Below are 27,486 nucleotides of genomic sequence, written 5' to 3' on the forward strand. Positions count from 1 at the left end.
GCACAAGAGGTGTACTTCAAGAAGTACAAGGTGGTAACACAAAAGACCTCTTAAAGCTTAGGCTTGAAACTCACACACCATCACTTCTGCTTTATTGGCCACATGGCCAAACCCCAAGTCACAAGATGGGGGAAAATACCTCTTTACTGGTAGGAACTGCCAAGTCAAATGGCAAAAGGCAGGAAAACAGGTAGGGTAGTTGATAATGGTGTTGATAATGCAATATATCACACTCTCCCTCTGGGCCACAGTTACTCATTTTCCTCCCAATGTAATATGTGCTCACGCCCACCAGTGGATTCTCAAAAGCCACATCCAATCACATTCCAAGTTTAGGATCTTGCAATCTACATTAGATCCAGATGTGTCTCGTTTATTTTAATTTTTTTTCAACGTTTATTTATTTTTGCGACAGAGAGAGAGCATGAACGGGGGAGGGGCAGAGAGAGAGGGAGACACAGAATCGGAAACAGGCTCCAGGCTCTGAGCCATCAACCCAGAGCCTGACGCGGGGCTCGAACTCACGGACCGCGAGATCGTGACCTGGCTGAAGTCGGACGCTTAACCGACTGCGCCACCCAGGCGCCCCAAGATGTGTCTCGTTTAGAAAAGAACAACAGTTGCTCTTTGTTCAGAGAATACCAAACAAAAGAATGAGTTATCTGCCCTCACCCCCCCATCACTCATACACACACACACACACACACACACACACACACACACACACACAGAGTTTACAAACAGTGGTGAAGATGAGGCAGGATAACTGCAATAAACATTCCTCTTGAAGAACAATGGGAGGCTCTTAGCAGTTGTGAAATCCCACCGGGCAAATGTTGCTCTGTGGATGAAGAATGTGTCTTGATGAGGCCTGGGTTCTGTTCCCTGGGAGTGCCTCCCCCATCCATAATTCTCTATTGTTTTTGACTCTGTTCTTTGAGATGTCTTTCCTTTTCATCCTCCTCCTCAACCACTTCTGAAAAAGGCTGGAAGATATGCCATTTTAACAACTTAAAAAATATTTTTGAAAAGCTTCAATCTCTTTTAGTCCTAGATGGCAGTGCTTTTGCTAATTCAGCTGTCTAAAACAATTTGTGATTTTCTGTGTATTTGATTCCACAGTCTACTCTGTGTGCCAAAAGCCAGAAGTCACACCCACAATTCTTTGCTAGACATGCTTTTCTCTCACTCTTAATTACTGCTACTAAGCACATTTGACTAATGTGGGACAATACTCTTAAGCTTCATAAATGCCCTTTTTCCAGTTGAAAAGGTATACTGTCAGGCTCTCCATTTTCTGTCTCAGTCTCTTTTATACAATTAAAAATTATTGAGGACTCCAAAGAGTTTACCTTAGAAAATCCTAGAAAGTACAAGAACGCACAATTACCCATTCCATTAAATACCAGGGCAATGATAGTCACTTGTCATGTAACCTCTGGAAAACTCCACTGTGCTCATGAGAAAATAAGAGCAAAAAAGACATCTTAGTACTATTATGAAAATAATTTGATCTCATGGGACCCCAAAAGGACCTTGGAGATTCCCAGGGATCACCGAACCACATGTTGAGAATTCTTGGTCTAGACACCCTTTATTTCCCAAGGCTCATGACAGTTTCTATACATACCCACACCCTTGATTTTCCTCCAAATAACATAAATCTAGGCATACAATATCTTTGTATCACCGTAGTCTTTAAGAGCTCCATTTATCTAAGATAAGAATGTGGAACTCGATACCTCAATACATAAAATAATTCTTTACTAGAAATATTTGAGATAAGAAAAAGTGATTATCTACAATACTAACTTGTCTGGCATTCTGTCAACTTAAACCGAAAAATAGTATATCTAAACAACAGTAAGATTAGAACTCTGAAAAGATCTACAGAGTTGAAGAGACAAAAATTAAGAGGTCATGACTCGCTACGTAAGATAGACCTCAACGGAACCCCAAGGGTTTGGTTAAAACTCTGAAGGATTATACCACAAAAATAAGAATAAACCAGGGGCTTAAAAGTCAACTTGTAATCACCTCATCCCTAGCTGCCTGCAATAGTGAAAAATAAATCTCTGAAAGATAATAGCATTCAAAGACTCAGAGTATTTCTACCATTTTTTGTAACAATGTCAATCACTCAGTAAAGAAATATACAAGACCAGAAGGCACAATGTGACCAAAAACGGAGAGAAATAAAATGGAAACAAATCCATAGGATATTCAGGTATTAGAGTCATCAGACACAGACTTTAAAATGACTAAGATGAATACATTTAAGGAATTAAATTATAAGATTTCCACAGAGAATTAAAGAACTAATTGGAAATTCTAGACTGAAAAAATGAAACAGGTGATGTTAAATACTTACCAGATTAGGTACACAGTGAATTAGACATAGCTGAAGAGAAAAAGTTTCTGCTAAAATTTTTATTGGGATTGTACTGAATCTGTAAATCAACATGGAAAGAAATGACATTTAACAACACTGAGCCCTCCAATCTATGAATACGGCATCTGTTTATTTAGGTTTTCTCCCAGTAATGTTTTATAGAATTCAGTGTACAGGTCTTTCATGACTTATCAAATTTATACCTAAGTATGTCATATTTTTTGATGCTAGTATAAATAGTATTGATTTTTCATTTGTCAGTATATAGAAACCCAATTGATTTTTGTATATTGACCATGTATACAGTAACCTTGTTAGTCACTTATTTTTAGAACCTTTGTATCCCATAGGTTTTCCGTAGAGCCCAATATGTCAGTGTGAAGAGACTTTTACTTCTTCCTTTACAATTTTTCTTCTTCTTGTCTAAATGTCTTGGCGAGAAACTCCAACATAATGTTTAATAGAAGAGGATCATGGGCATCCTTGCTTTGTCTCTGATCTTGGGGAAAAGCATTTAGTCTTTCACCATTAAGTGCGAAGTTAGCTGCAGGTTTTTAAGATGCCCTTTACCAAGCTGAGGAAGTTCTCTTTTATTTTACTTTACCGAGAGTTTTTATTGGAAATGAATGTTGGATTTTGTCAAATGCCCTTTTTGTACTTACTTGAGATGATAATATGGTTTTCCTATGTTAGTCTGTTAATGAGTAAATTACATTAATTTTCTAATGTTAGCCCAAATTTGCATTACCATAAACTTCACTAGGTCATATATTATCCTTTTTACACCATGCTTAATTCAGATTGCTAACTTTTGTTTAGAACATTTGGATCTGTGTTGTGACGACTATTGGTTTGTCATTTTCTTGTGATTTGGGGATCAAAGGAATGCTGGCATCAAAGGAGTGGGGATTATCCCCTCTTCCATTTCCTGGGCTTATCTGTGGAGAATTGGATATTTTCCTCCTTACGTATTGTGGGTTTTTTAAAATTTATTTGTTATTTGTTTTTTGAGAGAGAGACAGAGAGCAAGCTGGGGAGGGGCAGAGAGAGAGAGGGAGACACAGAATCCAAAGCAGGCTCCAGGCTCTGAGCTCCCAGCACAGACTCTGATGTGGGGCTCAAACTCATGAACTGTGAGATCATGACCTGAGCCAAAGTTGGACGCTTAACTGACTGAGCCACCCAGGTGCCCCTCCTCCTTAAATATCTTTAAGAGTTCTAGCTAAATTTGGCTTTTTCTGTCAGAAATATCTGTACAATCTATAGTGCTATCATTTTTCTCACTCCTAGTATTGGTAATTTATGTCTTCTTTCCTCATCAAAGATTTATCAATTTTGTTGCTTTCAGAGAGTTAGCTTTCAGTTTCACTGACTTTCTCAATAGATTTTATTTTCTATTGCATTGATTTCTTCTCTAATCCTTTTTCCTTTCATTTGCTTATTTTGAGTTTCACTTGTTATTATTTTTCTAGGTTAAGGTGGAAGCTGAAGTTCTTGATTTGAATCCTTTCCTTTTCTAATATAGACATTTAATGATATAAATTTCCCTGTAAGTACTGCTTCAGCTGAATCCCATAAATTTTGATTGTTTTCATTTGCGTTAAGTTCAATGCACTTTCTTTTTATTTTTATATTTAAACCATTTATCTTTAAAGTAGATTTCATGGATTCAATATATAGTTGGATTAAAAAACTCAATCTGATCAGGGTAACTGACAATTTACACTTAATGTAATTATTGATATTGCTGTTTAAATCCACCATCCTACTGTTTTATTTTCTATTTGTCCCATTCATTGTTTCTTTTCTTCCTTCTTTTGGATTGTTTTTTGTGGCTACATTTTATCATCTTTGTTGGCTTATTAATTATGACTTTTTCTTTTTATGGTTGCATTAGGGTTTACAGAATACATTTTTAATTTATCAATCTACTTTCAAGTAATACTATACTATCTCACAGTTAGTGTAAGAATTTTAGAGTACTATACTTACGCTTCCCTCCTCCCATCCTGGATACTGTTGTCAAACATTTCACTTTACATATGTTAACCACACAACATCTTGTCATTATCTTGGCTTCAAATCATTAATTATCCTTTAAGGATAATCTAAAATGAAAAAAAGTCTTACATATGTTCACATATTTACCATTTTTGGTCCTCTTTGTTACTTTGCATATAAATAGGTTTCTATCTGGTACCATTTTCCAACTAAAGGCTTTCTTTAACATTTCCTATAAAGCAAGTCTGCTTATGATGAATTCTTTCAGCATTTTGGGGTCTGAAACAGTTTTGATTTCATTTTCATTACCGAAAGATATTTTCACTGATATAGAATTCAAAATTGAGTCTTTCAGTAATTTAAAGATGTTACTCCACTGTCTCTAACATTCTTATCTTTGTTCCTCTGTGTCTCTTAACTTCAGCAGGCTTAAGAATTTTCCTTTGCCACAAGTTTTAAGGAATTTGATTCTGATGGGTTTTGAAATAAATCCATTGATATTTGACCCAGTTGATATTTGAAAACTGTCTCATATATTTTGTGTTTAAAAATTTTCAAATGGGTAACTCCAATCTCTATTATATTTTGGCCAGAGGCAAAAGTTCAATTTCACGTTTCCCATTTTTACCATATAAAAATTTTATTTTTTATACTTAACTTTTAAATTCCATGATAAAAATGTTTCATCTACACACATAAAGTTACTAGAATTGTTTTATTTATCCCACCTCTTTTAATACACATTATGTGCATTTATAGAAAAAGGCAATAGGAAAATATTAATGGATTTAAATACAGCATGTAAGCAAAACACACTTTTATGTTTTCCAAACCTGTTTGATAATGATATAGAAGGAAGCTTGTTACAAATCATAATGCTTTCAATAATCTGTCAAGAAAGAAAGATCACATTAGCACCCTTTTACATTTCAACACAAACATATTCTCTGAGCCGCACTAGGAAAAAGTAATATTTCTGTTTTTATTTCTTGAAGTCATCATTAGTATGTTTACACTTATTAAATATATCCTCAAAATTTCCATCACTTGGGAAAACCATAAAGTTAGTAAGCTAGCTAGGTTTCTTTATTATTTTAGTAAATATTTTTATCTCCGAAGTCAAAATTGGGCAGGAGTGTTGTATACAAGGTACATAGCTTACATCTTTGGGACAGGAGACGATAAGAAGGTAAACAAGCCTGGAGCCCTCCTAATCTTATACAACTAACACCGTAGATCATGGCAGGTAGATGTACACATCCACCCATTCGCAAAGAGGTGTAAATTCTTTTGACAATGAACTTTCTAAATTTTACGGTAAGGTCAACAATAAAAAACATTACACACAGCACAGAAAGAATTAGAGAAAGTTAATGATATAAACCACAAAACAAAATAATCTACACTTCTCATTTGGAAGGGAAAAAAATAGGACTAATACTGTAATACTTAGCATCTAATATAAAATTTTCACTGATGATAAGTTGAATCATGTTGATTGAAACTTTACAGAGTAACTTTGCATTTTACTAATTCATAAGATAATCAGTAGATATGCAGCTCTAGTTGAGGTTTATAAACCCCTAAACGTTTTCATAGGTAAAGTGAAATTAGCTACAAAACACAAAACAGGAGTAGAGATTTGTCAGAAGTACAAAACACTAACATAGATGCAATAGGTATATAATGTAATCTGTGCAATTCAAAATTCCCAGAATTTTCTTATGAAATGTACAAGTAATAAATAATAGTCATACTTGACTTTATCAAGTTAACAAAATAATTACTAACCACCGTTGTGTTTTACTAGTCAATTGCTTAGAAACACCAATTGCCATTTTAAAATTATTTTCACCATAAAAATAGAAGGTATATCAAGCTCTTTAATCTTCAAACATCCAAAACAATTTGGAAGGCAATTATCAATCAAAAATATTATCTGTTAAAAAAAGGTAATTAAAAAACATACATAACCTATTTTTTTTTTGCACAATTTTCTTTTCTTATGAAAAAGGGCACTTAGTATGTAGCTAAAGCTTTCGTAAAATAAAGATACTGCTGACTTTCCTACTAGGCAGATGACATGTACAGTTCTTAATATAAAAATATAAATATTTTTGACAGAGAAGATGAAATAGTGGTTGGTGTAAAATCCCATCACCATTTTACTTGAAAAACACTTTTTTCCCCAATGACCATAAAAACAATACTGATTCCATGCAGTTGTGTTGCCAGAAGCTTCTCCAATTACAAAACATTAAGGTATTCACTGAAATTTCAAAAGTGGGCCCGTAGTCTTTTGTTTTCTTCTCGTAGTCTTTCAATTTCAGCCACTAAACCTTCATTCACTGAGTATCTTTCCAGCAAAGAGTGCATTTCATTCTAGAAAAGGGGATAATGCTTTTTAAATCATTGGTATTTCATTTATTTGGCAAGCTGTTTTACATACTTTCAGCTATCATATCTGTCATGTTCAATTAACTACCTGAATGATATTTCTTGTACTTAACCATCCTTACTACTTTGTTAGTATCACTGGTTAAGATCTGTAAAGATCACTGGTGAAAGTTATATATTTGCAAGGCTTATATTTGTACATGTGGGAAGCTTTTAACTTAAATAAATAAATAAATAAATAAATAAATAAATAAATAAATAAATAAAATGGCTGTGAAAAAGTAGCCTTAACTATTATAAGTTAAAAAGAAGAGGGACCAGTTAAAGTCTATTTTACTTACTAAATTTCTAAAATTCCCTATTTATTTATTCTAGCAACTAGATATAATAAAGTAAAAATATATCACCCTTTAATGGACTCTTTTTAGATCCACAACTCTACATGTATTTAAAATAAAATATGTCATACATACCAATTGCATGTGAAACTGTTTAATCATCTCCACTTGTAAATTCACAATGTCCCTATGGCATGCTTCTCTAGGGAAGAATGTAAAATACTTGTTAGAATTACAATGGTTTTCCCAATTCTAGATCGTTCAAGAAAGTGGCTAACCTTTTCTCATTGTTTCAAATGATTGGATGTTAATAATAAAAATAATAATACCAACGTGTCTAGAATTTATTTACTATGTACTAGGCACTGTTTCTTGGAGAGAGAGAGAGAGAGGGCACATGAGCAGGGGAGAGGCAGAGAGAGAGAGGGAGAGAGGCTCTTAAGCAGGCTCCATGCTCAGCACAGAGCCCAACATGGAGCTCAGTCTCACAGCCTTGGGATCATTACCTGAGCCAAAATCAAGAGTTGGACGCTCAATTGACTGAGCCACCCAAGCGCCCATTTCTTGTACTTTAAATGGAAGAACTCATTTAATCTTTACCATTAGGTGCAATTATTACCTCCATTTTACCAATTAAGGAACTGAGTCACGGAGCAGTTAAAACTATCCAATCAAACCACCAGTAAATGGTGGAACCAGTATATAAACCCAGGCTGTCTACCTCCAGAACTCTCATTGTACTACATTCCTTAATATAGAAATTAACATTAAAGAAAGACAGAGGTGGGGCACCTGGGTGGCTCAGTCGGTTGAGCATCCGACTTCGGTTCAGGTCACGATCCATTGCGGTCTGTGAGTTCAAGCCCTGTGTCGGGCCCTGTGCTGACAGCTCAGAGCCTGGAGCCTGCTTCCCATTCTGAGTCTCCCTCTCTCTTTGCCCCTCCCCCGTTCATGCTCTGTCTCTCTCTCTCTCTGTGTCAAAAATATATAAACATTAAAATAAATGAAAAAATAAAAAAATACAGAGATTTATATTACAATGAAATACATACAGATAATTTACTAGGTTATAATGTTTTAATTATTAACAATGTTTTAGCTATTAAAAAAAATATCTCCAGTAGAGTAGAAAATGGGTATTTGGGTGGTTATAATAGAGGTTACCCAATAAAATGCAATTAATTCAGGCCTACAAAAGAATACATGAAAATTATGAAGTATAATAATAAAAGGATCATTCAGTCACCCACCGCACAACTTATGAGCTAGAACATTAGCAAAATCATAGAAGCTTCCTATATGCTCTTCTCTGATTCCATCACTTGTCTTAGGAGAAGCCCAAGAAAGAATTCACTCCTCTGATGAATTTTGTTTAAGCAAAGAAATAGTTTTTTTTAAAAAAACAACAAACATCTGTCTAACACAGAATATACAGTCAATATATTTTCATTGTGCTTGTTTCTGAGTATTACAAAAATACCACATCCTACGTAGTACTGAGTAGTGCACATTTAAAAAATAACCCAGCACCATGTTTTCAACATTCATCTTCTATACATCTATAATTCACTGATTTCTGCTGGTGTATACATTCTCCTATCAACTGACATTTGGACTGTTATTCAAGATTTTACTGTTACAATGTTGTTATAAGCTATCGTGCATGTATCTCTCAATCCACATGGCCAATTTTTATAGATGATAGATCCATGAGTAGATACGCTGAATTAAAGGTTATGATCCAGATGTATACTTGTTCAGTTTTACAAAATAATGCAAATTATTTTCTGAAGTGGTAATATCTGTGGACTTGCTCATCATCCGTGTGAGAGAATTCCTCTTGCTCTACGTCCGCATCAAGGCTTGGTCTTGCCAGACTCCGCACAACATTCTCCCATCTAATGGGTGTGCAATAGTGTCCCGCTGCATTTTCAGTTCTCTGATTCACAGGATTGGACCTCTCACCTTGTGTTCAAAGACCATTCCTCTTCTGTGAAATGCTTGCACAGGTCTTTTCATCTTGTTTTTCTATTGAATGTCTTTTTTTCTTATTTATTTCTCTTTACATAACCTGATTCTTTGTTGGTTATATGAATACTGCAGATAGATTTTTGTCCTGCTGCTTTGTTAATGGTATCTTGTGATGGACAGTCATCAACGTTCTCTAGTTACTGACCTATTAACACAATCAAATTTACCCATCTATTTTTTTTTTTTTAATTTTTTTTTTCAACGTTTTATTTTATTTTTGGGACAGAGAGAGACAGAGCATGAAGGGGGGAGGGGCAGAGAGAGAGGGAGACACAGAATCTGAAACAGGCTCCAGGCTCCGAGCCATCAGCCCAGAGCCCGACGCGGGGCTCGAACTCACGGACCGCGAGATCGTGACCTGGCTGAAGTCGGACGCCCAACCGACTGCGCCACCCAGGCGCCCCTACCCATCTATTTTTATAGGAAGTGTATCCTCTTATGTTTTGATAACTTCCCTACCCTGAAGTCATATATAAACTCTCTTACAATGCCTAAAACTTTACCCTTTAAACTTTTACTCTGGGTGGAATTGATTTTTTTTTAATAGCTGGGAATAGGGATCTATGCTTTTCCTCTGTCATATATCACATTTCTATATACGCACAGGTTTTTCTCTGGTCTATGTGCTTCTTTGGGGCAGTTTGTCCACCCTGTGCTAAAGCTACACTGTTTTAATTATAGCTTCATAACTAAGCTTATCATCTGACAAAAAAGTCCCCTTTAACCTTATTCTTCTCTGGAGTGTCTTGGTTATTCCTGGATCTTTTCTTCTTTCACATAAATTTTGAAATTATCCTATCATTGTCTTCCAAAAACCCAGATACGATTTGATTATAATTTTACTCAATCTATAGACTAATTTAGAAGAACTGACATCTTCATAATATCTTTCCACTTATTTAAGTATTAATACTTTCTAATCAAATTTTAAATGTTTTTCTACAAAGATTTTTACCATCTTTGGTTAGATTTATTCCTAAGTACCTTACTTTTTTTCATACAACTATACTTTAACAATTCTCTCGGCTTTCTAATTATGACAAAAGCTGTATTAAAAACAAACAGAAAACACCAGAGAACCATGAAAATTGCTAGGATTAGAGAAGCCATGGTCTTATAAAGGAGGGAAGTCTAGTAGGTAAGCCCCACCTTTCCCCCTGCCTTTCCCTCTGGGGGATGTACTGATACTCCCGTGTGGGGAAAAGAAGCTGAAGGGAAAGCAGTGGCCTGGAGCTTGAGAGAGTCTCACTGGATAGGGCTGTGCTAGGTTGGGAACAGTCAGGACAGCCAAGGCTTTAAGGTACCAGATCCTGGAAAAGGGGTACCTGCAGAAAAGTAAACCTAAAATTGCACTCTCCCCTTGAGACACCTGTTGACTCCGAAGCTATGCCTGTCCTGAGTTAGATGGCAGGAAATCAAACACAAAGTAGCAACTAGAGCAGAGGAAGATTTTGGTGACCTTTTGATGCTGGGGAAATGGAAGCTAAAGTGCAGGACCCACCAAGGTAAAAAAGCCAAGTGAGACTCCAGACGAAATTCAGCTGACATCCCAGAAGGGCACAGACTAAACTGTAGGAATAGAGGCAAACCAGAAATAAACTAGTCCCAAGGAGACCTGAAAGCCAGCAAGAAATGGAACAAAGTGATCTTCTTGCAGGAAGAAATTTAAATCTTCTTAAAAGACAAAAAAAATAGAGCCACAGACATCTGCTTAGGAGGTAATCTCTCCAACTCTGATGATGAGGTCAAGCCAGATAAACTATAAAGTATACATGTTTAAATTCAACTTGAGAGTGCAAAGAACTCTAAATGCACCAAACTCTAGAAAACAAGAGACCCACAATTATTTTCATCCTCCACAGAGCAGTGGTGGAGAGACAGCAGCTGTTGACAGGTAAGGAGAGCACGCTGAAATCTATATAGATTTCTGGAGGCAAGTGAGGACTGGCTCAGCAGTTCAGAATCCCAAGGAGCCCTACCCAAAAAGAAGTCCCCATTCATGCACCAACGATGCACAGGCCTTCACTGAGGGCTTTTGGAAACAAGCAGGGGCAGAGCAGGGGGGGCAGAGATGTACAAGGTCTGTGAAGACTAAGGGCAGCGGCCAGTGAGCCCTCTGAAGCACTCTAGCCCCTCGCGGAGAAGGCAGCCAGCCTCCAAAGCTGAGGGAGAACAGCTGACAGAACCCCTCCACACCTCGCCTCCCCTGTCCCTCCACCGTAAGTGCGGCTGCTCAAGACTTCCTGAAGTCAGAACAAGTATATTTATAGAAATCCTCTGAGCCACTCTGGGTCCTGAGTCCCAAGCCAGGGCTGCCTTGGTTGACGGAGGGGCAGAAGAGTTGAGAGAGGCCCCGACTCACCCCTACTCTCCAGGTGCAGGCATGCAAGGCAGGCTGAAAGCTGAAGGCAGGGCAGTGCTGTCTTGCTCAGTCTGCCCCAGCATAAGAGCTTTCTCCCTTTCCAGCACTGCTTTACTCACATTATATTCAAGTCACTTTACCCAGACAATTCTGCTGTCCTGCCACATATATATGTTCCTGAAAAACCTCATATTCTTTAAAATTGTTGTGTTGAAAATAAGATGACCTGATTTTTAAAAAAGTAGCCTGTGTGTGTGTACACACACAGGACAAATACTGCATGATTCTACTTATATGAGATCTCTAAAACAGTCAAATTCATGGAAGCAAAGAACAGAATTGTGGGCATCAGAGGTTGGAAAGAAAGGGAAACAGGAAGTTTCCAAACACAAATATGAAAGGTCAGTTATACAAAATGAGTAAGTTCTAGAGATCTGCCGTACAACACTGTGCCTATAGTTAGCAATACTGTATTACACAGTTAAAATGTTTTTATTCATTTTTGAGAGACAGAGAAAGAGAAAGAGAGAGAGAGAGAGATGGGGAGAGAGAATCCTATGCAGGCTCTGCATTGTCAGCATGGAGCCTGATATGGCGCTCAAACTCATGAACTGTGAGATCATGATCTGAGCTGATGTTAGACGCTTAACTGAATAAGCCACTCAGGTGCGTCTATACTCAGGTGCCTCTTTCTTAAGAAGGCAGATCTCATTGCAAGTGTTCTTACCACAATAAAACTAAAACAAAGAAAAAGGAAAAAGAAAGAAGAAAGAAAATAACAGGACTTAAGGAAAATGGATTGGAGCAGATTACTCAAAACTTAATTTTTTTTAATCTTTATTTATTTTTGAGAGTGAGAGAGAGAGAGAGAGAGAGAGTGAGTGAGCAGGGGAGGGGCAGAGAGAGGGAGTCACAGAATCCAAGGCAGGCTCCAAGCTCTGAGCTGTCAGCACAGAGCCCGACATGGGGCTCGAAACACAAACCGCGAGATCATGACCTGAGCCGAAGTCAGACGCTCAACCGACTGAGCCACCCAGGAGCCCCCAGATTACTCAAAATCTATGCAACTTTGTAACAAAAACAATTAAACCCTAGTAAAAATACCAGCATAGTTTAAATATTGAATAATCAAAGACTTTACCTTAAAAAAAAGTGATGGCCACTTGATAAAAGGGTAAGAAAAAAGAGAAAGGATTGGGGTCATCAAACATGGAGGCAAGGATAAAATACCCAAAGATGGGGGATAATCACAAAGTAAGTCGTTCCTAACACAGAGCCCACAGCCAAACCAGGTTAAGAGAAAGAGTATAGGAAGAGACAGCACTGATAGGTGGTTTGCTGCCTTCAGCTATGTTCATGTACTTGGTTTTAGTAGCCTTTACATGAACCAGCAAAATTTCCTCATCATATTGTCATCACTGTCCTATTTATCAATCACAAATGAGTTAATTTACATTAATTAACACAACACATTGCACCTACCCCATTTAAACTACAAGGCCTTTGTGGGCAGATCATTCATTTTTGTACCCTTAGTATCCAGTACATATTCTAGGCACGTTGTAAATGTCAAAAATGATTATTTTCCTTTAAAAATGTATGTGTTACCATTTAAAAATATTTTTTTTCAAAAACCTTTTAACATTAAAAAGAAACATGCACCAACAAAAACTATATATCTTCTCTAATATTCTTGCTCAAGACATTCCAAATCAGAGCTAGAATACTAACTATATAGGTCCTAAACGGGGGGGCGGGGGGGCAGGGTGGGGGGGAACACAAAAGATTCTAATAACTGAAAATAGTTTCTGATATATATTGTGATGATAGGTAAAAGGAAGTAACACTGTAGAACACATTCTTATAGTGTTCAAAATTCAAAGGATAAGACAACGATATATCCAAGCAAAAAAACTTTTAATTCACTCTTACATTCTGATGCATTCCGTTTGAAAATATTCAGGGGGCGCCTGGGGTGGCTCAGTCAGTCAAGCATCTGACTCTTGATTTTGGCTCAGGGAATGATCTCACAGTTTGTGGGGTCGAGCCCCATCTATGAGCAGAGCCTGCTTAAGATTCTCTTGCTCCCTCTCTCTCTACCTCTCCCCTATGCATGAGCTCTCTTTCTCTCCCTCTCTCTCTCACACATAAATAAATAAACCTAAAAAAAAAAAAAAAAAAAAAAAAACGAAAAATTCAGAATTCCTTTAAAAAATTCTTTCTCTACTATATTAGTACACATAGCATATTTAATAGGTGATTTATAAATACTGCAAGTAAGAATATCATTTGACCTTACCAGAATCTGTCCACACTTTTTAATGTTTATTTTTTGAGAGAGAGAGGCAGAGCGAGCACATGGGTGCAAGTAGGGGAGGGGCAGAGAGAGGGGGGGACAGAGGATCTGAAGGGGGCTCTGTGCTGACAGCAGAGAGCCCAATACAGGGCTTGAACTCATGAACCATGAGATCATGACCAGAGCTGAAGTCAACGCTTAACCAACTGAGTCACACCGGCGCCCCTGTCCACATTTTGATGATAAAAAAAATCCATGATGGCAGCTTGCCTGCTACACTGCCTTGCCAACTCATCTAATACTTGCCATAGGTAAATACACATTTTCCTGGCTGACAGTCAATAAATTCAGTACAGCAAGATCAACAAAACTCATCATGTTTTCTATGGTTTTATGGACCCTAAAACCTGGGCAAAAGTAGCAACCACCAAAATTACTTATAGTTTTGGTTTTATACCCAATAAAAACAGCCAGTTAATGTCTAGATAGAAAGAGAAACTTCTCAATTACTACCTGAAAATTGAAAATAGTTTCTGATATATATTGTGATGATAGGTAAAAGGAAGTAACATTGTAGAACACATTCTTATAGTGACTTCTTACCTGAAGTCATCCAATGTCTCCTGTATCATATTCTGAATAAACCGGATTTGAACGGATGTCAATGGTGCATTTGGCCGATTATTTCCAATGGTATCAGCTATTTTTTCTGATAGTGAACTGGCAACTCCAGCAGTGACAGAGGATGCTATCTTTGGATCTAAAATAAAAAATGGAGAAAATATTAATAGTCAGCTTAAACTAAGAGATATCAAACATTTGTAAATAAGATTTGGCATGAGAAGACTAGAAAAACAGGTAAAGAACAGCATTCCTGCAACATTTAGAAAAACTCACTGTCTGGAATACAAATCTTAGAAACTTTCTAGGACATTATTTCTAATACCCATTTATCTATCTATATGAACTGCCAACTGTCTAATATAATAACATATGACAGAGGGATTAATCTTGAAGAATCTCGGAACCATTTCCTCTTACAAAAGATGAATGTGACATGTTGCACCACAAACTAGATAAACCAAGACTATTAAACATAAACAGAGGGAATACAGAAGTAAAGTACTGCTACAAGCAAAGCCCCAGAGTTTACGCTAATACGTCCACAGAAACCTTAAAGTGATATATATCTAAATAAGAGTTTCTTCCATACAAAGAGTTGTTTTCTATAGATAACTCTTATAAATGAAACAAATACTCCATTAAATGTGATCAAGTTTTTAGGATCTATGGCATGAACCCTACATTAATATGGAATACGGCTTTAATATGGAAGGGGACAAAAAGACAATTCCAGGTAGTTAATGACTCATTTCCAAAGGGTCCTACGTTATATTCCTATTTGTACCATATTAGATCAAGACCCTTACATATTAGATTGAAAATAAAATTCAGACCAAAGGAGTATCGAATCAGGTTGGTGAGTTTAACCATTCATATGCATGTCACTGTCCTCTAGTAAGAGTCACAGTAGAAAAGTGTTGTAAATTTTAAAGTCCTTTACCTTTCTTACCCTATGATCACTCTATTTATTTATACTTTTCTTTTTTTTTTTTAATTTTTTTTTTTTTCAACGTTTATTTATTTTTGGGACAGAGAGAGACACAGCATGAACGGGGGAGGGGCAGAGAGAGAGGGAGACACAGAATCAGAAACAGGCTCCAGGCTCTGAGCCATCAGCCCAGAGCCCGACGCGGGGCTCGAACTCACGGACCACGAGATCGTGACCTGGCTGAAGTCGGACGCTTAACTGACTGCGCCACCCAGGCGCCCCTATTTATCCTTTTCAAGTTAACTAGAGGGAGTTTTCAACCTAACACTTTCAAACATCAGGGAGTTTTATGTACTTACTTGGAGTTGAGGATCCATTGACCGGGGGTTCATATATTAACTGGGCTTCGATTTCTTTCTCTGGTTTTTCAAATTTCTCAGGACTTCTTGTTTGGTTAGATGGTGGAGAGGTATTCAGATTTCCAGTTTCAGCACCAGGGATCAACTTTGCAAACTTCACATTGAAAATAAAAAAATTCATATATAAATTTTGGTTTTACCCTTATTATACATATAATTTATACCTACTTATCTTTTTTTCTAGTAGGTAGGGTCAGGAAAATGAAAAATAAGAGGGATATAGAAGAAGAAAAAAAATTGCTACAACTAGTGGTAAAATAAATCCTGTCCACGAATCAAAAACAATTTCAATGAGAACATGATGGGGAAGAGCTCACTTACTAAGCATCTGCTGTTGAGTATCTTTAAAATGGTAATCACAGGCAAAAAACAAACAAACAAACAAACAAACAAAAAACAACCAGACTCTCACATGGTAACTAGTCAGAAATATTTGAGAAGTCAAAAGACATTTTTGTACTTCTTCAATATCTTTCCAGTATCATCCTAAAAAAATCAGTATGAAAATAAACAGACATAGTATAGAACAGACTCAGCCTTTCTGGTAACATTTGATCATTTTAAGCCCTTATGTAGCAAATTAACTTCTATTTTGGATACTGTATCAGAGCAGAAGATAATAAGGATCTATTATATTCTTAGCTCCACCCCTTTGCTCTAAGACTTAGGGTAAATGACTTGACTACCAATTGGTGCTTTCTGCAGCAATGGAAATAAATTCTAAAAAACTCAGGTAGAAACTATTCTTAGACAGTCAAGTATTTTGTCATAGAAAAAAACAGTTTAAGTTTACGTCTGCTTTTACCTCCAAAGTTTTCAAAGACAGATTTCAAAAGCATCCTTCAGTTTTTAACACATGACATCAAGATTCAAGAATATTTTTCTAGCTGGTAGGTGCACAGCACTGTTAGTAATCAGGACACATCCCTGGCAGCTGCCCGCTTTCTGTCTAGTGATGAGCTTCCTTATGCTACTGACAAATCCACACAGTGAGTTCAGTACCGTTTTCAGGCAGATACCTGTTTGAAGGAGTCCTTAGGTTCCTGTTTTCCCAAATATATTTTCTTAGATTCAGCTGTCAGATCATGATTTTCATTTTCTTCTTTCCCTGGAGATCCCATAAAAACGTTAAGAGGACTAGAATGCAATACTGAAGTGCTTGACGTTCCTGGGTTTTTTCTTGGAGGAAAGACTGAGTTCAATTGTGGTAGAAAGTCAAGGCCTGAAAAACAGGAGAAAAAAGCTACTTGCATATGATTTTCTCCAATCTTGAATATTTAAGAAAAGCACTTAATACGACAGACAGGTTAATATGGTAGAAAGACATGCGATTTGGATTCAGAAGACAGGTTCATTTGTCAGCTCTAGCCCTTATTTGATGTACACAAAATCTTGGGCAAAAACTGTAAAACTCTTGTTTCCTGATCGGTAAATGTGATGCTGACATCCATCTGTCTCAGTACTAAGGCTTAAAAGAGATATTATACGTAAAAATACTTTGAAAATCACAAAGCCCAATTAATGTTTTAGTCAATATTATTAGTTTTTGATAACTGAAAATTGTTAATTTAGTATATATCTGCAGCATATCTTGATAGGCAGCCTCTAAGATGGCTCTGAATGATCCCTGCCTTCTGGCATGGATCCATGCCCTCGAGTAATTCCCTCCCTTTGAATGTGGGCTGAACCTAGAAACTTGCTTCCGAAGAAGAGAATACAGCAAGAATGGTGGGGTGTCACTTCCAAGATTAGGTTACAAACACGCCGCAGCTTTCATTTTGAGGGCCCTCTCTCACTGTCTTGCTCACCAGCTCTGAGGGAAGCCGGCTGCCATGTTGTCAGGTGCCCTGTAAGAGGCCCACATGGGAAGGACTGGTATATTCTGCTAGTAGGCACATGAATGATCATGCAAGTAGATCCGTGCCCAGTCAACCCTGGAGATGACTGCAGCCCTGTTGATATCCTGATTAAACTAAGCCATGCTCAGATTTTTAACCCACAATTATGAGGTGATAAATATTCTCTTAAGCTTCAATGTGTTGGGGTAATTTGTTACACATCAATAGATAACACAATACCATTTTTAATTTTCATAAAAATACTTCTCAGTAGTTCTTACCATCTTTGCCTATGGACTCATCACCTCCCTTGTTAACCACAGCATCTATAATAAAATTAGAAAATCAAATTTTTTAAATTGTGAAAAAGAAGCCATAGCAAAAATTCTCCAAAGAGTTCGATTTCAAAAAGGAAAAGTTACAGTTGGGACTCATATAAACTTCCCTTTTCACTCTTTTACCTTCATGCAGAGCAGCAAGTATGAAAAGTAATTCTACGGTATAGGGTCGTTTAATGAGACAGCAAGGTATATGAGAAACGCATTGCAGTAGGCTCCAGAAATCTATAATCCAGTTCTGCCTATACCATTCAATAGCTCTAAGACCTTAGACAAGCTTTTTATACAATTAGCTTTAGTTTCTGCAACTATATAATGAAGATAATGTCTGGACCACCTCACAAAATTGTTCTGAGGATCAAGTGAAACAATGTGAAACTATTTTGCAATACAATGATATAAAAAACATGTTTCCATTAATGTTTTAATGACAGAATATGTATAAGAAAATTCCAATACTGTAATACTATTCATTTACCAATTAATATCCAAAAGTTGTTCAACTCCATTTTAGCTAATTAATAGAAAAATGGGCAAAAGTCATAAAAAATTCACCAAAAATTCAAATGGTCAATAAATTATCATATATGATTATCACAGTAATAGGACTATCATCCATCCATCCATCTGCATGTGTGTATATATACCTACTAATTGTACAAAAAACATACACTTTATTTTATTTATTTATTTTTATTATTTTACACAGCCTTCACACCCAGTACAGGGCCTGAACACTCAGAACCCTGAGATCAAGAGTCAGATGCTTACCCAATTGAGCCACCCATGCACTACCCCTTCTTTATTTTACACATATACTTTAAGAAATTATTAGTTTCCCTTAACAAAAGCAGAAATATTCTTACTCAAAAGATGAAGACATTAAGGCAAACAGATTAAGCAGAGTTGAATTCTTGAGATCAAAACACAAGTCTCTTGACAATGAAAATCAGTAGTATATTTATTATCCATGTTTTTTTCTTATTAATGATATGAAAGTCTAATAAATGAAGGGCATAAGGTTCAATCATATTTTTAAAAAGAAGAATTTCTATCCTTTATTCATTTCTCTTAAAAACCATTAAAGAGAATTTCATTTATAACTCAAACACTTTCAAAAAGCCCCTTCCTACATTCTTCAATTCAAAAGTTACCCCAGGGGTTCTCATAAGCCAAAGCTCCCCAGATGGTTACTAACCTCCAAAACCTTTCTCAACTCCAGCCCATGCCATTCTACTCTCCTTTGCCCACATCTTTCCTGTCTTTATTCTTTAACTATGTAGTCTGACCTCTCTTCATCCTGAAAGTAAGGAATGCTTTCTCTTTCATTAGGTGGAAGACAGGGAAATCTGACCCGCCAAATAGTCATTTTCAGGGCATGGTAAGACATAAAGCACTAAGCAATTCTGTGCCATCACACATGTACTTTATTTTTTTTAAGATATTTATTTTTTTAATGTTTATTTATTTTTGAGAGAGAGAGAGAGAGAGAGAGAGAAGCGCGGAGAAAGGGAGACACAGAATCGGAAGCAGACTCCAGGCTCTAAGCTGTCAGCACAGAGCCCAAGACGGGCTCAAAGTCACGAGCCTGAGATCACAAACTAAGCTGAAGTGGGACATTTAACCAACTGAGACACCCAGGCACTCCTACTTATTCTAATTATGAAATTGATTATAGAAAATTTGGAAAGTAGATAATTTTAAAGAAAAAATGAAACTCTATAAGATCAAGAGTGGATGTAACAATTTAAACATACTGCTACTGCTGACATTTAGGTTTGCTCCAGAATTTCAATACCATAAACAGTAAACATACAAATCTTTATAGGATACTGTGAATATGTTATTAGGTAAATTTATAGAAATAGAATTAACAGGCCAAAGGTATGAATATTTAAGCATGCCAAATTATGCTCTAGAAATTTACCCATATTGTTGATAATACTGCTGTTAGCAGTGAGACCATCACATTAATGAAAACAGTATGAACATCAGTACCAAAAAAACACATCCAAATAATGTGCCCGGTTCATACAGTATGAACAACAATGATATATGTTTCTATATATCAAAATGACAAGTTTTTTATGTTTTTATTTTCTTTTTAATGGCAACATCTCCTAGCAATGGGGAGAGGAGGGAGGGAGGGAAGGAAGGAAGTAGAGAGAGAGACTGTGTGTGTGTGTGTGTGTGTGTGTGTGTGTGTGTAGTACTTTCACACATAGTGTAAAAGATGAGGCAATCTATCACCTAGCCATATTTCTTCATGAAAACAATGAATAAATAACAATTAGATACTAATAATAAAAAACAATTTTTTTAGGTTAAAAGGTATTTTTTGCCTATCAAAATATCTAAGAATTTAAGATTTATTAGAAACTAAAAAACTGCCTATGGAGGCAAAATTTTCTTTAAGACACTTCTGTGGAAATTAAAATGCTAACTTGAGAGCTATCTGCATAGTTCCCATGTGAAAATGACAAGCGTATACTTTAGAATGGTAACATCTGAAATATCAGGGCAAAGGAAAAGATACCACCCCAGGGACTGAGAAAATTAGCAACTGTCATGAACAGAAACAGACTGAAGCTATTACCCACATCTTTTAGCGAGACTAAAAATGTAATGACTGCCAGCAAGAGAACACGATCCTCTGATCTGAAAAGACTTACCATCTCTGATCGGTGAAAACATGTCACCTAAACTACTTTTTCCAGTATCATCAAAGCTGAAGAAATCCTGATTTTTCCCACTGTCCGTTTCCTTAGATATAATATCAGTGTTTATGCTTCGAGGCAAACCTTGTAGGAAAATTAGATATAAAAATAAATGTTACTACAGCCAAAAAAAATTTATCATCAGAAGCTCAGTTCTAAAAATTAATGCATTACCATACCACTGGTAATATTACAACTATGAGCATCAGAAAAACAAAATAATATAACAACAGCTCAGTTAACCATGATTTTCATGTAATGAAGGGCTCCTCAAAAGCAAATAATCTATTCATTTATATAATACCATCTTATTTTAGCCTTTTTGATGAAATTTTTCTAAAATAATTTATATACTTTGCTACCCTCTTAAACAGTGTACTGAACACAACCAACTTCTATTAGAACAGACTCACTTTTAGGATCATCTATAAATGATTAAAGAAGTCTGTGAAGGGGCGCCTGGGTGGCGCAGTCGGTTAAGCGTCCGACTTCAGCCAGGTCACGATCTCGCGGTCCGTGAGTTCGAGCCCCGCGTCGGGCTCTGGGCTGATGGCTCGGAGCCTGGAGCCTGTTTCCGATTCTGTGTCTCCCTGTCTCTCTGCCCCTCCCCCGTTCATGCTGTGTCTCTCTCTGTCCCAAAAATAAATAAAAAACGTTGAAAAAAAAATTAAAAAAAAATAAAAATAAAAAAAAATAAAGAAGTCTGTGAAGCATTTAGCATGATGCCTGACACAGAGCAGATTCAAGTAATGTTAGTTCCTTTCCCCAACAGTAAATGGATCTCTTTTTGCCCTCTTCTGTCTTTTCCTTCACTAACAGTGGAAGCTTAACATGCTCTCGGTATTATCGACCTCGAATGACTTCACTAGCCTCAGGATAGTTTACTAGAAGGAAGGAAACCAGAATACTAAACTCATAAAGAATAGCATAGCAGACAATAATAAAGAGCCACACGGTTTTGTTTTCCCTGCCAGTATATAATGCAAGGGATTAGGGCAGGGACTTTGGAAGAGGAACTCTGTGAGCTCAGTAGCTTCTTGCTCATTTCTGGGTTGAGGACTGAGTTCTAGAAATTCGAGACCTGTGATGAAAATCTGGTGTTTTAATTGGTAGCATGTTACTGTATTACACTATCATTTAAGTAGTGTTTTATTTGCTATCTTGGTCCCAAGATCCTGAAAAGCTAGGATAAAAACAAAGAACAGCCAGCATATCCCAAAATGTCCAAGTCTCGCAAATGAAATAAACTTTTATAATAGTACCTGATAGAAAGTTAAAATATTACTGAACATTTGTACACCACTATCATTGAAGTGTTTACACCAAGAGTTGAATTGTTATAAAGAAGAAATTTTCTCTTCTTCTTCTAGGTCGTTAAACATTATGAATGCATAACTCTAGCCTCTGGAACTTTAGGAAACAGAAGTTTAGTAGCATTTGGAAGTAGTGCTAAAGCCTTATGTTTTTACTTCTTTTTTTTTTTTTTAATTTTTTTTTCAACGTTTATTTATTTTTTTGGGACAGAGAGAGACAGAGCATGAACAGGGAAGGGGCAGAGAGAGAGGGAGACACAGAATCGGAAACAGGCTCCAGGCTCTGAGCCATCAGCCCAGAGCCTGACGCGGGGCTCGAACTCACGGACCGCGAGATCGTGACCTGGCTGAAGTCGGACGCTTAACCGACTGCGCCACCCAGGCGCCCCTGTTTTTACTTCTTAAATGGCTGTTTCCTACTGAAAGTGAGCACTAGCAATAAATCTGCAGAGGTTCTTTATTCTTTTTTAATTTTTTTAAATGTTTTTATTTATTTTTGAGACAGAGAGAGACAGAGCATGAGCAGGGGAGGGGCAGAGAGAGAGGGAGACACAGAATCTGAAGCAGGTGCTCCAGGCTCTGAGCTGTCAGCACAGAGCTCGACGCGGGACTCGAACCCACGGACCGTGAGATCATGACCTGAGTCAAAGTTGGACGCTCAACCAACTGAGCCACCCAGGCGACCCAAGGTTCTTTATTTTTTATGTTTTTATTTAAATTACAGTAGGTTAACATACAGTATAATATTAGTTTCAGGGGTACAATATAATGAGTCAACACTTCCATACAAGACCCAGTGCTCATCACAACAAGTGCCCTCCTTAATCCTCATCACCTATTTCACCTATCCCCGACCCACCTCCCCTCTGGTAACAGTTTGTTCTCTAGAGTTAAGAAAAAGCAAAGCTGGAAGCAACACAATTCCAGACTTCAAGTTCTACTACAAGGCTGTAGTGATCAAAACAGTATGGTAGTGGCACAAAAATAGATACACAGATCAATGGAACAGAATAGAAATCCCACAAAGGAACTATATGGTCAATTAATCTTCAACAAAACAGAAAAGAAAATCTAGTGGGAAAAAGTTTCTTCAACAAATAATGTTGGGAAAACTGGACAGCAACATGTAGAAGAATGAAAGTGGACCACTTTCTTACACCATACACTTAACTCAAAATGGATCAAAGACCTAAATGTGAGACATGAAACCATTGAAATCTCAGAGGAGAACACAGGCAGTAACCTCTTTGACATGATTCACAGCAACTTCCTTCTAGATATGCCACCTGAGGAAACAAAAGCAAAAGTAAACTACTGGGGATTCATCAAAATCAAAATCTTCTGCACAGCAAAGGAAACAATCAACAATACTAAAAGGCAACCTACGGAATGGGAGAAGATATCTGCAAATAACATATCTGATAAAGGGTTAGTATCCAAAATCTGTAAAGAACTTCTAAAACTCAACACTCAAAAAAAAAATAATCCAACTAAGAATGGGTGGAAGACATGAATAGACATTTCTCCAAAGAAGACATGGGGATGACCAACAGACACATGAAAAGATGCTCAACATCACTGATCATCAGAGAAAGATGAATCAAAACTACAATGAGACATCACCTCACACCGGTCAGAATGGCTAAAATCAACAACACAGGAAACAACTGGTATTGGTGAAGATGTGGAGAAAGGGGAACCCTCTTGCACTGTTGGTGGGAATGCACTGGTTGGCGCCTTTAGTAGAGCAACATGAACTTTTTTCAAATCTCAGACTCATTTTAGGGAGTTTAAAATAATAGTAATAGTAATGATGAAAACTGTGATGACAGTATTAGTAAAACCATAATTTACTGAGAGCCTATTGTGTGCCTACTGATATATTTTCTCTGGTTTTCATAATATCGCTAAAAGTTAAATATTATCTATGGAAGAAAAAATAAGACTCAAAGTGGTTAAAAAACTGCCCAAAGTCATCCTAGCAGGAAGTCACAGACCCAAGACTTATGTCTAACAAACTCTCTGTTTCAGAGCGGGGAAACGTACACGTATGTGTATGTAAGAGAGAGCAAACGATGAAGCAAATGTGGCAAAATTTATAAAACAGTGAATCTGCTGAAGAGTATACTAGAGCTCAGGAGTTCTTTATAATATTTTTGAAAATTTTCTATAAGTTTGCAATTATTTCAAAATAAAATTAATAAATAAAAGTTTCTAACTCTTTGTGGGTACAGAGCAAACATTCATTTTGTCAGAAACTTTGCTAATCAGCCAAGAGTTATCATTAATCAGTGACCCTGCAGACCCAAGTCTTGCATTGCCTAATTAATGCTGTCATCGTTACATGAGTTTCCTTATTAAAAACTAAATGAATAACAGTGAGATTTCATAAAGCTCAGAGTAAATGAGAGAAACTTTATTTTATTTAATTTTGGAAATATGAATAAAATCAGTAATAATAAAATTATCTTTGAAAATAGTGACAATTTTCATAATATAGTTAATTCAACATCTTGGCAAACATTACTCAAAGTTATATTTCAAACTTAATTTCTTCTTCTAAGTATATAGCAATAATATTTGCTTCCAGGAGTTCTTAAATAAGAACTAATTATTTTTTTATATAATATGTAATGACTTTTATGTAAGGATGATGTAGATATTAACAGAAAATTTATAATGAATATATATACTATTTTTTTTAAAAAGCTATTCCATACTATCAAGGCTAACAAAGTTTTGCTTCTACTTGAAAATCATAAACTCATGCTGAGAAGGTACCAACCAATACTTTTGTCCAAGTTAAGTATTTGTCCTGAAACCTTAAAAAGACATGGATACATCCATTTCTAATGAGACTAGTTTGGAAACAGAGTGGTATATATACCATGCAGGCTTTTAAAAAATATGTTGTGAGGTGATAGTATAGCATAACTTAAAAAAAAAAAAAAAAAAAAAACGTTTTCAGGAATTGAGAGAAAAAGAATATTCTCTATAGTAAACAGGGAGGCTTATCATCATATTACACCTTCACAAAGTCTAAATGAATTTTTTAAGAACCATTTTATCAATATGATTATTGGAATAGAAGAAATTATTTAAAAATGACAACACTTTTGGGGCGCCCGGGTGGCGCAGTCGGTTAAGCGTCCGACTTCAGCCAGGTCACGATCTCGCGGTCCATGAGTTCCAGCCCCGCGTCAGGCTCTGGGCTGATGGCTCAGAGCGTGGAGCCTGTTTCCGATTCTGTGTCTCCCTCTCTCTCTGCCCCTCCCCCGTTCATGCTCTGTCTCTCTCTGTCCCAAAAATAAATAAACGTTGAAAAAAAAATTTTTTTTAAATAAATAAATAAAAATGACAACATTTTTGTTTCTTTTTGTTTAACAAACTACTAATATACTGCTTAATAGGTGCCAGGCACTAGTCAGCACTTAAATAAATTCACTTCATCACCTGACTTACTTTGTTATGAAATATGAAATAAAAGAAGTCACTAATAGCTTTTTTTGTAACTCAGAGATCAAATCAAAGTGACAACATCAAAGAATCATATTCTCTATTGATTAATCTGAAGACACAAGACATCCAGTCTGGAGTGGTATTAAGGATAATTTCTAAATTGATATTATTCTATTTGTAAGGTAATATTTCTTACAACAAAAGTTCAGCTAGGGGCACCTGGATGGCTTGGTCAGTTGAGCGTCCGACTTTGGCTTAGGTCACGATCTCATAGTTCCTGAGTTTGAGCCCCACGTCAGGCCCTGGGCTGACAGCTCTGAGCCTAGAGCCTGCTTTGGATTCTGTGCTTCCCTCTCTCTCTCTGCCCCTCCCCCACTTGTGCTCTCCTTCTCTGTCAAAAATAAACATTAAAAAAAAAGTTTAGCTAAATAGATTAAGTACCTTTCATTAATTTTAAAAAATTTATAGCTCAAGTTAAAATGGTCACTTCTTCCATTTTTACCACCTACTAATAATTTTACTTAAATACACAAGTGAATTTGAGTTCTAGACTCTTGAAGAAAGTGCTAATAACATATATTGGGGTGGGGTGCCGGGTGGAAACTCCAAATACCATAAATGCATAAGCAGCATTTACCTGCTTTGTCTTGAACAGCAACTGCTCCTTTTCCCCCAGCTGTTGTCATGGGCTGTGGGAGAGCTGTGCCAGTGGAAGAGGTGGCTGCTTCTCGGCCGACTCCAGAATTCTGAACTCCTCCACTGGTAGTGCTCACATTAATGGCTCGTTTGTTCACAGCTGTGGGCTTATTTGAACAGCCTTTATTTAAACTTGACTGAAATGTAATGGAATATTTAAAAGCTCAGGTTTCTAATGCTCCATAGTATACATTAATATTTTATCAATTCCTTGTTAGGATAAAAATACATATATCTTCCCTTACAAATCTTAAGGCTGCTGATGAATCTGAGAGTTTCCCTCTGAACCAAAAAGGCTTTTAAAATATTTTTGAAGAAATACGAGAATTAAGGACAAAAAAAAAGTTTAAAACCAAGTATCAAATAACTTTGTATCAAAATTATTTACAATGCTTTCATATAAGAATGATCATAAAGCAAAACTACAATATGTTTAATGGACAAAATATGACTTCCATATTCTGAGTTACACTTATTTAGTAAAATCCAAAATAATCAAAAGAAAGAAAATACCTTACCTTAGAAAGAGCAGTGGAGTACTGAAATGCTATACATCGCACAGAAGTCTTGTGAGCAGTGATGGTTTTAACTGGTGATTTCAACATCCTTAAATCATATTGATATATTTTCCCACGGGAAGATCCAATAGCCAAAGTGGCTCCATCAGGCATGAAATCTACTGCAGTTAGAGGGGTATCGGCCACTAGCGTTTTCACTAGCCTTTCGAAAGGGGAACAAAGTCTATGTAGGTATAGGAGTATATACAGGTATACAAGCATATGTGACATTAGACGGCTATCGACCAAAACCAAAGTTACTTAGAATACACATCCCAAATATTTGCATAAAGCAGAAATTCAGAATTAGAGACATTTCTAATACAATGGCAGATAAAGGAACTGCTGAACACATCATTCTATTTTTCTATTCACTTCCAACAGGTTAAGTTCTACATCTTCAGAAGCAATATGTATTCCTTTGAGTAATTACTACTTTGACCGTGAACGTGACAGACTTCCTGGTGTTACTCCACAAACAAGGGTTCTAGTCTCAGGGTTAAGGAGGCCCTAAGTATCCCCTTTCCATTTATTGACCTGCTCAAGTCTCAAGAGGACTATGACCTTTCATCACAGGGGAGCAGCTGTGCATTTCTTGACCAAAAAGCTAACAATCCATGTAGCTTGATCCTCATGAAGCCAATACAGAAATATGGATACTGATCTGCTGAAGCTGAGCTTTTTGCCACAGTGTCTGGTGTACGAGAGAAATGCTTACTGACTCTTAAGGTTCTCAGCAAATTAGTTAACAAGAAAGAGTAAAACAGAACGATTTTTAAA

The 27,486-nt window shown here is 36.6% G+C and overlaps 1 protein-coding gene across 4 annotated transcripts in view; it reads right to left on the minus strand.

Annotated features, from left to right (window-relative positions):
* Nucleotides 1-5,089: 5,089 nt before the first annotated feature.
* Nucleotides 5,090-27,486, minus strand: part of NEDD1 (NEDD1 gamma-tubulin ring complex targeting factor) — a 50,249-nt gene continuing 27,852 nt past the window's right edge. For 3 of the 4 annotated variants that reach the window (XM_040491151.1, XM_040491152.1, XM_040491154.1), the window contains 9 exons: nt 26,668-26,869; nt 26,091-26,286; nt 20,637-20,765; nt 17,908-17,952; nt 16,808-17,010; nt 15,729-15,882; nt 14,421-14,577; nt 7,264-7,330; nt 5,090-6,775 (listed from right to left, as the gene is read on the minus strand). In XM_040491151.1, the coding sequence (XP_040347085.1) occupies nt 6,671-6,775; nt 7,264-7,330; nt 14,421-14,577; nt 15,729-15,882; nt 16,808-17,010; nt 17,908-17,952; nt 20,637-20,765; nt 26,091-26,286; nt 26,668-26,869 (1,258 nt within the window). In that variant the 3' untranslated portion in view covers nt 5,090-6,670. The remainder of the gene's footprint in view (nt 6,776-7,263; nt 7,331-14,420; nt 14,578-15,728; nt 15,883-16,807; nt 17,011-17,907; nt 17,953-20,636; nt 20,766-26,090; nt 26,287-26,667; nt 26,870-27,486) is intronic. The other variant, XM_040491153.1, reaches the window with a different exon arrangement.

Source organism: Herpailurus yagouaroundi, unplaced genomic scaffold (genome assembly GCF_014898765.1).
Source record: "Herpailurus yagouaroundi ecotype Mexico unplaced genomic scaffold, PumYag 182, whole genome shotgun sequence".
NCBI classification, from domain to species: domain Eukaryota; kingdom Metazoa; phylum Chordata; class Mammalia; order Carnivora; family Felidae; genus Herpailurus; species Herpailurus yagouaroundi.